Here is a 12,627-nt window from a genome sequence, read left to right as displayed (position 1 = left end):
ATAAAGCGATTATCCTATAAAACAAAATGAACTGAAATTTTTGTTTTTATATGCAAAAAGAATAAATAAATAAATAAATAAAATTACAACAATGTAAAAGTTTTGTTGTGACAGAAATAATATTCCATTATTTATTTAATATTAAAAAAACAATTTTTGTCCTCCTCAACTCTATTCTTGGCGTCGCAAGACAAAGATTCCTGTCACGCATAGGAATCATAAAATTAAAACAGAGACGGAATTATAATGTATGACAAGAGAAAGGCTCATGCCATTTGTACATAATCTTGATGCTCATCCTTTCGACAGATCAGTGTTGTCAATTTTTGATTGGTGCAAAAATTATCATGTTTTTCTGTGAAGTATACAATTTTTCTGTACAAGTAGCATTGGCCACGAAAATATTATTTTTCTTCGGGCCAAAGATTTTTATACTTAAAATTCAAGTTTTAAGTAAATTTTCCATTTTTGCTTCGAGATGGGTTTGAGTATGCTAGTTTCTTTAATTAAAACAAAATTAAATACGATAATTAATTCCAAACTAAGTATTTATACATTGAACTTGGAAAATTTAGATGCTAATATTAAGAAATATAATAAAGATGCTGAAATGCTTTTGACTTATCTGAAAAATAATTAAAGATTGTCCACACTTATCCAATGTATCCTCGTTTGGAAAGTTTAATCTAAATCAAAGCCAATAATTAATTTTAATTATATTTTATGTGTTTGACAACTTTTTAACCACATATTTCATTAATATTTATTTAAATCTGCTTTTACCCAACAAAGGCATAATAAAGATTACATAAATGATCCTATAAAATTATTGGAATTCCAAGGCACAGCTAGAGTTAAACACCCCCCACCCCTTCTCCGTTGAATTTCCTCTGCTAAAATACAAATCTCATAATCCAAAACCTTTCTGCATTTGAATGGCACTCCCTGAAACCGAACAAGAAGCTGCTGAAACTCTCCCGGATGCCTGGGACTACAAAGGCCGCCCCGCCCTAAAATCCTCCTCTGGCGGCTGGGGTTGTGCCGCCATGATTTTAGGTCGAGTACCGCATATACCAAACATGCACTGTGCATCCAGGGTCTATTTATTTAATCCCGTTTCTAATATTTGGCTTGTTATCCATTTGTGATCAGGAGTCGAGGTTTGCGAGAGGTTGACAACCCTAGGAATAGCTGTTAACCTGGTGACATATTTAACTGCTAACATGCATTTGGGCAATGCTAGCTCTGCAAATACAGTTACTAATTTTCTTGGTACTTCTTTTATGCTGTGTTTACTTGGTGGCTTTGTCGCGGATACATTTTTGGGAAGGTAAATATAATGTTTGAAGATTTAATTTACTTACATATATATTATTCTTAATTAACAATTTTCTTTTGTTCATTAAATTCGTTGAATTTTTCTTACAGGTACTTGACTATTGGCATCTTCGCAACTGTTCAAGCAATGGTTAGTTTATCTTGCTTTACTGAACCCTTCTACTTGTCTGAATTTTCTGGAGAATATTTTGTATAATTCTATAATATGAAATGATAAAGCGTGGTTAACTTCCAAGAATCTGGCTCTGTGGACTTTTTCTTAAACTTAAGACTTTTTTCTGTGAGATATCTTGCTAAGACATATCAATTAGTCCATGAAAAAATCGATCCAATTTGTTCGAGAATACTATTTTTATTTCTTGTGATGAGGAAAATCGGAAGAAAAAAACGAAAAAAGAATGTACTAGAACTAAAAAAGTAAGAGTAATTTCAACAGTTCTGGCTAGTTGTGAATTTATTATACAATCTGAATATTTTATATTGTTTTTATGATTAGGGAGTAACAATCTTGACAATCTCAACTATAATTCCAAGTCTTCGACCTCCAAAATGTTCCCCGGGCAGAGAATCGTGCATCCCTGCTAGTGGAATGCAACTAGTTGTTCTTTACATAGCATTGTATCTAACCGCCCTAGGGACCGGAGGCCTAAAATCGAGTGTTTCAGGTTTCGGGTCAGACCAATTTGAGGATTCGGACAAGAAAGAAAGAGAACAAATGACCAAGTTCTTCAACTGGTTCTTCTTCTTCATAAGCATTGGATCACTTGCTGCAGTGACAGTTCTTGTTTACGTTCAAGACAATTTGGGGAGGGAATGGGGTTATGGAATATGTGCATGTGCCATTGTTTTTGGTATAGTTGTGTTTTTGGCAGGCACAAGACGATATCGTTTCAAGAAACTTGTGGGAAGTCCTTTGACGCAGATCGCCTCAGTGTTCGTGGCCGCATGGAGGAAGAGACACATCGAGCCGCCGTCCGATCCTTCCCTTCTATACAATGTTGATGATATTGAAGTGAATAGCAAGAAGAAGAAGCAAAAATTGATGCACAGCAAAGAGTTCAGGTAATTTACTTTGCTGTAACAACTGTCTCCTAGTAATATATTTCTTTCAAGCGAGGTCATTAAATATATGAAATAATTCATACCTTATAATCTAATTAATTCATACCTTATTTCTTTCAACCGTCCGATCCTTCCCTTCTATACAATAAATGATTGATTACTAAAACAGGTAGAAAAATCAGAGTCAAATAAATTGTCATAGGTCTTATAATTATTGACCAAAATAATAATATAAGACATGCTTAGCGTACAGTATTCAACAAATCGCCATAAAATATAAGAGACAAAATTTAAACTTCTATGTTTAATTTTTATTAAAATCTTCTTCTTTATTTAATAAGACATGCCTTGCAACATTTACATTAAAGTTTATATAAGGGATTATGCTTACATGACACCCTATCATTTGTCATTATAAAACACTATCAACTTTTTCATCCAATCGTTTCCCTCGGCATTATTTTTGGAAATCGTTTATGTACCATTTTTTATGTACAAGTAGCAAATTCATATATACCATGGACAAGTACGCATAATACCATGACTAAATTAAACCAGATAAAATTCAAGATCGCGAGCCACTGGACAATTTATCGCCTACTCGATCACGATCCTTGTCCCTTGCATCAATATAATTACAAACACACATATAAAATAGTTAATACCTTCCCCATATATGACTAAGGTTTGGTGGACCCCTGTTGGTCATCAGATGAGACAAGAAACTCTCAGCATAAGATTTAGATAACTTGGTTTCATAAGGATAACTTGTTTGGCATCGAAAAGTTAAAAATATTGCTTTTTGTGTTCTAACATTTTATTTATTTTGGTTTCAAGGTTCCTCGACAACGCAGCAATCAAAGATCCTGAAATATCTGTGGTGAGTAAGTGGTATCTTTCAACTTTAACCGATGTAGAAGAAGTCAAGTTGGTGGCTAGAATGCTACCCGCATGGGCCACAACAATAATGTTTTGGACTGTCTATGCCCAAATGACCACATTCTCAGTGTCACAGGCCACCACAATGGATCGACACATCGGAAAATCGTTCCAAATTCCGGCTGCCTCCCTAACTGTCTTCTTCGTCGGTAGCATTCTCCTAACCGTCCCAATTTACGATCGCATCATTGTTCCAATTTGCAGAAGGATTATAAAGAACCCTCACGGTCTCGCTCCATTACAACGTATAGGAGTCGGCCTAGTACTATCGATACTAGCCATGGTTGCAGCTGCACTTACTGAAATCAAGAGGCTAGACGTGGCGCGTAAACATGGTTTAACGAATGATCCAATGGCCAGGGTTCCGTTAAGTGTGTTCTGGTTGGTACCACAATTCTTCTTGGTGGGGGCTGGTGAGGCATTCACCTACATTGGACAACTCGATTTCTTCCTAAGAGAGTGTCCTAAGGGAATGAAAACAATGAGTACCGGGTTGTTTTTAAGCACACTTTCACTAGGGTTTTTCTTTAGTTCTATTTTGGTTACTATAGTACACAAAGTCACAGGTGACAAGAAGCCATGGTTGGCTGACAACCTTAACCAAGGAAAGCTTTATGACTTCTACTGGCTTTTGGCAATTCTGAGTGTTCTGAATTTCATAATATATATGGTTAGTGCAAAAGGGTATGTGTACAAGGAGAAAAGGCTTGCTGAAGAGGGGATTGAATTGGAAGAAACAGATGGACCAAGCTGCCATTAGTTGCAGTTTTCGTGTCTAGTATCATTATGTGTGGTGATTTTCAGCTCAAATTACAGGGTTTACAACTTTTTTTGTTGTGTACCTTGAATTTGTAACTTCGCGCACACTCTGTAGTTGTGCACATTCTGTCCTCGACAATAACTAAATTACTTTCTCGTTAATTACAGTTGAATTTGTCCTCTCATTGCTACTATAGTTTAATTTTCAGGAACCATTCTGATATCATTTCGATCAGTAATGTAAAGATTTGATGTTCTATTATAAAAGATTAATATTTGTTCCTTACATATTATTTATTTATTTTATATTTAATCTTGATCTGGAATTTATTTCTTAACATGTTTCGGATTGAGAACATCAATTTTGGAATCTTGATGCCAGATCGTATTGCTCATGTCAGTATAATGGAATATGATATGATATAAAGATAGAAACTCTTCATAGAGAAAATTAAACACACATTGCTTGAATAGACAAAGCTATATTAATTTCGATTCGATGTGTGCATAAGAATTCAAATTTATTTTTGCATGAAATTTCTTGTGGTTGCGACTACATGGAGCGGACGCAGACATTTTACATTAGGGGGTCACAATTAAACTTTTGAAAAAAGTGACGAAATTTTTTTTATTACTTTATATAGTTTATAAATTGATATACTACTTTTTCCTCTTAATTATTTTTACATCTAAAAAATATTTATATAAAAAAAATTTTGATCATTTTTAGAATTCTTTTAGTATTGTTACGTTTTCCTCTCAATCAATTATTATTTTTTAAATAATCTAATAAATTTCCTAATAAAATTTTTGACGTCATTTGAAAAAAAAAAAATTAATTGATCGAGAAAAAAAAATTCCTAAAAATAACTGAATTTTTTTTGTATATACAATTTTTATCATATATAAAAATAATCAAGATGAAAAGTAGTATAACAATTTATAACCCCTATGAAGTAATAAAAATTTTATTGAGAATTTTTACGTCCAAAAAAAATAAAATTTGACGTCACACCACATATAAAATTTCCTAATAAAATAATGTAAATTATATTGAGAAATTTTTCCCACAAAAATGATAAACAATAATAAATAATTGATTTATACGCCTCTTTTCAGCATACTTGTTCGACGTACGTTTAATTATTTTCGATATTCATTTAGATCATTCGATATATTTATGATATAGTTCTCGAAATAAGCTTCGAGGGGATATAGAAGATTTATGGATATGACTAGCGTATAATTATCGAAGAATTTTTGAAATTAACTTGTTATCGAAATTTCTGAAATATTAGTTTGGAACGATCTATTTTGACGAGTCGTAACATTTGCTACGATTGGTCATTTCGCACACCATTAACGACGTGAAATATTAGGTCGTGAGTACTTTAAAATGTTATTAAGAATGTAATATTTCAATTTCGTTTAATTTTCCATAATGAGCTCGGAAAAAAAATAAATAAATAAAAAATAGAGGAAAAAATTGGAGGGTCAAGTTACCAATGGGACCCCCTTGGTTCCGCCCAACAGAATCCTCCTTTGTACATACATAGATTATCATAATTATTTCATTTAGATGCGTTTATAAGTAGTTGAATAATATTCGATTGAATTTTGTTGTTGTGGCAGAATAATCCTCTGTACATTCAGAGCTTTACGGAGGCAGAAGATGCGCTCAAGCGTCATTATATAGTCCACTGCTCTCTTGACGTAGTTGACGGAAGGGGTAATCATTTAGATCTTTTGATTTCGCCTTTACTGTTTTCATTTATATATGGAATGAGTAATGCCCTTTGTACCCAGGCGTGTAATGCCCAGTTATCCTGCCCCACTGCCCCCCTCATATGGGGCGAGGTCCCACGTCGGGGCCCACACGTGGGTACCGACCCCATGTGAGGAAGGCGGTGGGGCCAGGTAACCGGGCGTGTAAACGCCCAGGTACGAATAGCATGATCTGTATTACTAGCTAATTCAAGATCAGGTAAATTGACTCTGATTGAGTCCTGTATCACTAGCTAATATAAAGCTTGATTTGTGCTTATAAATTCTTCAAAACACTCTACTTAGCTGGGAAAATTGACGGCATAAGCATCGTTTCCAAAATAAAGGATGGAACGTAATGATTCCAATTGAATCCCACATTGCTAAGTTAAGACTTGATTTAGTACGAAACAGTCGGCTTACAAACTGGTTTTATCGCTGAGTTCTACTCAATGTAGTGAATTTGCTTTAAACACATTATTTCAAATCCCAATTTAATAGTGGACTGCATTGGTTGGCAGTCATTAAGAGCAAATAAATAAATGGGATCGTGCCTCCGGGCATAATCCAGTGGTGTAAAGAACAGGAGTGAGGTTATCTCGCACTTTACTGATAGCCGTAGTGTAGAGGTTCAATTCCTGAAACATGGAATTGGGCTCCTTGCAGGCACAGTGTACAGACAGCTCTTGTTCCTTGGTCTGTTGGGTTACATCCTGCGATTTACATCCCTCACAAAGCTCTAGGGGCGGGACGGTGAGAGCCCTCAAAGTTGGGGTTCAACCTTTTTAAATAAATGGGATCGTGGTTTCTGAACCTGGAGAAGAGATCAAAGTCTGTCAAATAAGTGAAAGTGATTTAAACGAGTCCAGCTGTGGTGATTTGAATACACTGTATGATGATTTATATGAGTCCGAAACAGTGGTGATTTGGTAGAATATAAGGTATCTAATCGGGATAAATGGCTCCAACTGTTCATAAATCTTAGCTCAAACAATGATTGAAATGTGTTAAAAGCTCTATTTTATCAATGATCTCTTTTAGAACTTGCTAAATATATTTTACAGAAATCATGCTGTCACCTGGATTGTTTTAATTTTACTTTGCGTGTTATTTAGTCAGTGAACAATCCAAAAAAGTCTGGCCCAACATTCAATGAAACATTTCTTGGTTTGCTCTATCCAACTGAAAACTACAAAGTGTAAGTATATTCACTTGCTTAACTTCCTATTAAATTTACTGATGAAAATCGGATAGTATAGGATGAATCTCATATCATCAATTATTGAAGATGAAAATATTTTGTGGGTGTAACTTTCATGTTTCCTCTTGCAAATGCCCTCTGTTCTCATATTCTGCTTGTTATCAGGTATAGTTATTTGACTAACACCGAGGTGAAGTTCATAATGGTGACAACAGATATGGACGTCAGAGATGCAGATGTGAGAAATGTAAGCATTACAAAGCACTGATGAAGTTTCTGTTTTATTGATTATTAAACTTTGATGTAGTCCATCATGAATTTATTGTAGTCCATCATGAATTTATTGTTCTTTTCCTGTGAAAATTGCTGGGATTAATTTAAATTTCTGGGTTGATCCCCATTTTTTGGTTTGGTAACGATAATTTGCTATGAAATAACATGAAAGAGAGAACCTTAAAATTAGAAAATGAAAAGTAGAACTTATTATCTCTCCTTTATTGGAGCTTTGTAACTAGTGGCCGCTTTCTCGTCGCTAGAGCGTTTTCTCAGTGCGTGCATGACCAAGGCCATGACCAAATTACCTCCCACTCCCAGATGGGGAAACTCATGCCCTTATCCACTTTAAAGGGTTTAGGAAGAAAATCCTGAAGCTTTACACAAACACGGATGCCATAATTACAGCACTTACTGAAGTGTTTCTCTTGCTATCTCATTGCAGTCCAGCCCAGATTTTGTAGTAAAATCTGATCCCAATGGCATAAAAGTCACTCAGTTGTGAAGCACATAACCTTTTACGAGTCCCTAAACTCAATTTGTTTTGCAACAGGAGGGTAGCTTCGAATTTTTTTCGACTTTAGAGTTCATTATATAAAGTTTCATCTGTAGATGCAAATATACGTTTTCTGCAATAATTTGAGTTGCTACTTTACGAATGTCTATGGATACACTTCAGTCTTAAAATTTGGCAGCTAACTCTCCTTCCGTGTTCTTGGTAATTTTAGTTTTTCAGGAGGTTCCATGCTGCTTACGTTGATGCAGTTTCGAATCCATTTCACGTTCCAGGCAAGAAAATAAATTCCCGAACTTTTGCTGAAAGATTCAGCACGATTGTCAACTCGTTCAGATTGAATTCAGCTGGCTGAAAAACAATTTTTGCTCCCACTTCTATGTTTGAAGCTTTTCATTTTGTTTACTTTCCTTTAAAGGTGGTGTCCCTAACTGGATTTTGGAGCTATAGCTCATTTGTTGAATCCTTTTTTACACGGACACTTCAACTAAGGTAACGTGTCCGTTTAGATCACATGTTGCCATGTTGGTACCAACACTCTAGCATAATTATTTTTCTTTTTTATTAGAAACACTATATATTTTTAACTCAAAATTATTAGTAAACATCAAACTCATATTTAAAAGAATTCTACAAAAAAAATAATAAAAATAAAATAAAATAAATAATTAGTATAAAAATAAATTTATACTATATAAATGAAGAATTGTAAAGAACTTAATCAATGTATCAGGAATGTGTCGTGCCATAACTTTTTTGAAAAATTGCGTGTCGGCGGACATACGCGTCCGTATCAGTACATCATAGGTTGAATCTCATTGCTTGAATATTTGACTTCACAGGATGAGTAGACTTTGTAGAATCTACCGTGTTTTGAAGTGAAAAATGAAACTATATTCTTGATAAAGATCATTGAACGTCATACACAGTGACCTAATATTTGCGTCAAAAATTTCGGTGCCGCCTTTTCTGCTCCTGAAGTTTGGGTGATCCTAAGAGTGTGGTAGCGTTGAATTTGTTCGCTTGTCTACTTTTTAGCCCATTTGGAGATGTAAAGGCCTCACAGATGTGAAAATAGTACGTAGATACAAAGTTTTTCAGTTTAATTTGTCATTTTTCTTTCCTCATTAGTGCATCCAACCTCCTCCCAGTAAATTCTTGGATGCACAGGGTGTAATGGATCTATCTTTGTTCTTATCTCATATTAGAGGTAAACAAATCAAGAGGACATGATTCCACAATTAATAAAAAAGGGTTAAACAATTGCTTGGACATAAATGAGAAAACTCATATAACAATGGAAAACAAAGACAGTCTTGAGAAAATTCAAAATTCATCATCGTCATCCTCAGCTATATGCTTGGCAAGCTCTTGCTCTTGCTGTTGTCTCTCTCTTCTCTTCTCTTCTCTGCACTTTCCTTTTCTTTGTGGGAATTAGGTGGAAATCGAAGGGCACGCACTGCCTCGTTATGCATATTCAGGCAGAAAGCAATTCTCGAGTTGAAAGCAACTTGAGGCTCATTTGTAGAGTAGATATCCCCAGTCTCCTTTGACACCGTCCACCCATTAGCATGATCTAATGTGGCATCAATTGCACCATCTCGGATTGCTTTGGCTACAATACTCTCAGCATCAGCTATAGGTTTTGGAGAATTCAATCTCAGCTTTTTTGCTACATCAGCTAGTGAGATCCTGGAGTACGAGATGCTGATGTTGCGGAGCCCAGTCCTAATGACATGACGCAGCCGAACAATTAAATTGTCAGTCCGATCTGTGCTGAATGTATTGGAGAACTTTTCAGCCACTGTTTTGAACAACTTTCCAATTCGAACAGCCTGAAGACCCATACGTAAGAACAAATCAATTGCATAAGCTTAGAATATAACAAGTTGCTTTCCTTCAGAAAATATTATCCAGTTGTAAGCCAATATACAGGATCTTTCCTAGAATACAAGACGGTGGAAGCATTCACCAGAGGCAAGTTTGAACAAACGCAAAAATGAGAATCCCAAGGCTTGCATCGAATGAAAAGGAGAAAAAAATTATATATATATTCCTAAATCTAGGATTCCTGATATGGTAAGGAAAAATTTTCAGGTTTAATTGTCTTTACTTACATTTGTAAGTTCAAAGTATGGCCTCAAAGCCTTTTCCATTCCTTTCTGCATAAAAATAGTTCTTTCAGGAATCTCTCCCAGCGATAATCTGACAACTATAGCCCACTTGTTGCATATAACTCTGAATCCAAGAGCAGCATCAGGTGCTTTCCTAGCGGCTTGGAGGAGGGACTCTTTAGCATCAGTATATTCCAACTGAATTGTCCTAATTTTTCAAAGGTAAAAGAGGAATCTGCAAAACTGGAAAGGATACAAGCCATGGTGAGAACTGAGAACCATCCGACAGTAATAAAAATTAAAACATCTTGGCACACAAATTCTTACTCTAGCCTCACCAGAGAAAAAAGTGTGACGAGAAACAAAATAACGAATAAAATTAAGACACCTTAGAACAGAAAAACACAAAATATAATTTTTATTTTTTTTTTAATTTTTTTTATAATAATAGAAGTGAGAGAAGCAATAAAAAAATATTAACTATATTTACAGTCAATGATTGGAAATATAAGCAACTTAGATGGAAAGGAAGTACAGTTGTTATTCATGCAAATAGTTTTACAACTTCCATCAACAATATCCTCTAATGATATTTCAGGTAGATTATTGCATATTTACTGCTCAGCATGTACCGGTAACAGTTTAAAAATTTGGCATCACCTGCAGAGACATATTAAAAGTTCAATTAGAAATGATACTTGATCCTGCTGCTATTTCTAAAGGACGGGCTAAGATACATATAGTTCTGATTCTTCCATTAAGAAAGACAAGTCTCCTTTCTGTACATAAACACAATATTTAGCCTTGTTTGGTGGGGATTAAAATTAAATTTTTATAAGATTTTGATAGAAGTTCTTGAAAGTACGGTTGAAAAGTTGTAGAACCATGAAAGATGTGGATAATATTAATTGTTTGACTTTTTCTTAAATTGAAATTTGATTTAAATCAATACCAAATAGGGGCTTAATATTTTTGTCACCTGTCTTCTCTTTGTTTTAACATTACAAACTCCATCTTAAGTTCAGGTCTAACTGACAACTCTATTAGAAGGCCATACCAGATGAACTTGGATCAAACAAGATTCACAGACCAAAGTTATAGAAAAATTGATAGCGTGGAATCATATGCCCAAATACTCCCAACTAAAAGAAGAAAAGCAAAAAAAAAAGAATGAATTAATATATGCATAAAATTAAGCGATATTTTATTGATTATTGAGAATTACCTGCTGGTTTGAATGAGTTTCAAACCGCGGAGCCTTCAATCTCAGTTTTTCAGCTTGATCGTATAAGTTGTAATGCAGGTAATTCCTCAGTAACAGATTGAGAAGTGTTTCCTGCCATATACCATTGTCAAGCAAGAGAATACGTCCAACCATAAATACAAACTAATTGCACATGTGATCAGCAACAAACCTGTCCCAACTCATCAGACGCAATGTTGCGGTCCGGTGTAATGCCAGCAGATTACTGTTAACAAAAGAGTCTCCATTAGATGTAAAAGACCACAAAAGAGAAAACCAATAAGATATTCCAAAAAATGGCGAAAACAACATTCAACACCATTTGTTCTGTCTGCTCATGTTCGTTTAGAAGAGCCAACAGGAATACATCTCCAACCCAGCACCAAATTTTGCACTAAATTTTGCACCAAATCTTGCACCAAACTAAAATTCATCTCCAACCATTACACCAAAAATTACACCAAATGAACAGTATTTAACCATTTTCTTCCATTTTTTTATTCTTTATAATCTACTTAGTTGAAATATTATTTATTTAATTATTTCAGAAATACATAAATTACTAAATAAATAATTAATTAATCGTGTTTGATGTATTTTAAATTATTTTCGTCTTTTAATTAATTAATTAATTATTATGTCTTACATTTAAAATTTATTTTAAACACAAATAATTATTAATATTAATAAAAATAATAATAATTTATTATATTAAAAAATATACAGCAGAAATTACATAAATACCCTCAACAAATTTATTTGGGAAATGTAAAATAAGGGCAAAATTAGCATTTTACACTTGCACCATTTTGGTGCAAAGTGAATAGTGTTGCACCAAATATGGTGCAACACTATTCACTTTGCACCATTTTGCACCAAAATGGTGCAAAGTTTGGTGTTGGGTTGGAGCAATTTTGCACCAAAAAATGGTGCAAAATGGTGCAATGGTGTTGTGGTTGGAGATGGCCTTAGTATTGAACAAATAATTTTTTTTCTAATATTCATAAAGATATGGTCCAATTTGATTCGGTTCTAGTCATTAGAATTGTATAGAAATTTTCAATATTTAATAAGTGGAACTATTGGGTTTAAATTTAATTATAGAATTGCTCAAGTTCCGTTTAATTCGATTCTCAAATTCTCTACTATAATTAATTTTTTAATATTTATAAAACTACATTAATTTTACTAATGACGTGTTCAATTTTAGCTCTTACAAAATAATGTAGTCCAATTTTATATATCTTTTACATCTTTTTTTGTTGAGTTCTTCACAATTTTGATTGTTAAAAATTACAGGAAAGGAAGACAAACAAGCCACAATAATTAGGAGAGACGGTGTGATAAAATAATCTAGCTTATTTAAAATAAATAAAATAAAAAATTTAGAAAATTTGATTTTTATTTGATTTTTGATTTA

At 33.9% G+C, this 12,627-nt stretch overlaps 2 protein-coding genes and 1 pseudogene across 2 annotated transcripts; 2 read left to right on the top strand and 1 right to left on the bottom strand.

Moving 5' to 3' along the window:
- The first annotated feature begins 743 nt into the window (after positions 1-743).
- LOC111394536 (protein NRT1/ PTR FAMILY 6.3-like) lies at positions 744-4,311 on the top strand. The gene is made up of 5 exons (XM_023020390.1): positions 744-1,056; positions 1,153-1,330; positions 1,429-1,468; positions 1,835-2,400; positions 3,238-4,311. The coding sequence occupies exons 1-5, from the start codon at positions 936-938 to the stop codon at positions 4,097-4,099; spliced, it is 1,767 nt and encodes a 588-aa protein (XP_022876158.1). The 5' UTR covers positions 744-935; the 3' UTR covers positions 4,100-4,311.
- A 1,413-nt stretch (positions 4,312-5,724) lies between these two features.
- Positions 5,725-8,205, top strand: LOC111394199 (trafficking protein particle complex subunit 2-like protein; the record flags this gene model as incomplete). Its single annotated transcript, XM_023019963.1, has 4 exons — positions 5,725-5,827; positions 6,982-7,060; positions 7,229-7,310; positions 8,065-8,205. Coding segments are annotated over 4 exons (405 nt in total), but the record flags the coding sequence as incomplete, so codon positions are not given.
- An 849-nt stretch (positions 8,206-9,054) lies between these two features.
- LOC111394534 lies at positions 9,055-11,535 on the bottom strand (annotated as a pseudogene).
- Between the last annotated feature and the right edge of the window lie 1,092 nt (positions 11,536-12,627).

Source organism: Olea europaea, chromosome 5 (assembly GCF_002742605.1).
Source record: "Olea europaea var. sylvestris chromosome 5, O_europaea_v1, whole genome shotgun sequence".
In the NCBI taxonomy this organism is placed as follows: domain Eukaryota; kingdom Viridiplantae; phylum Streptophyta; class Magnoliopsida; order Lamiales; family Oleaceae; genus Olea; species Olea europaea.
The sequence above is the reverse complement of the archived record's forward strand: the minus strand, read 5'-3'. Positions and strand labels throughout refer to the sequence as shown.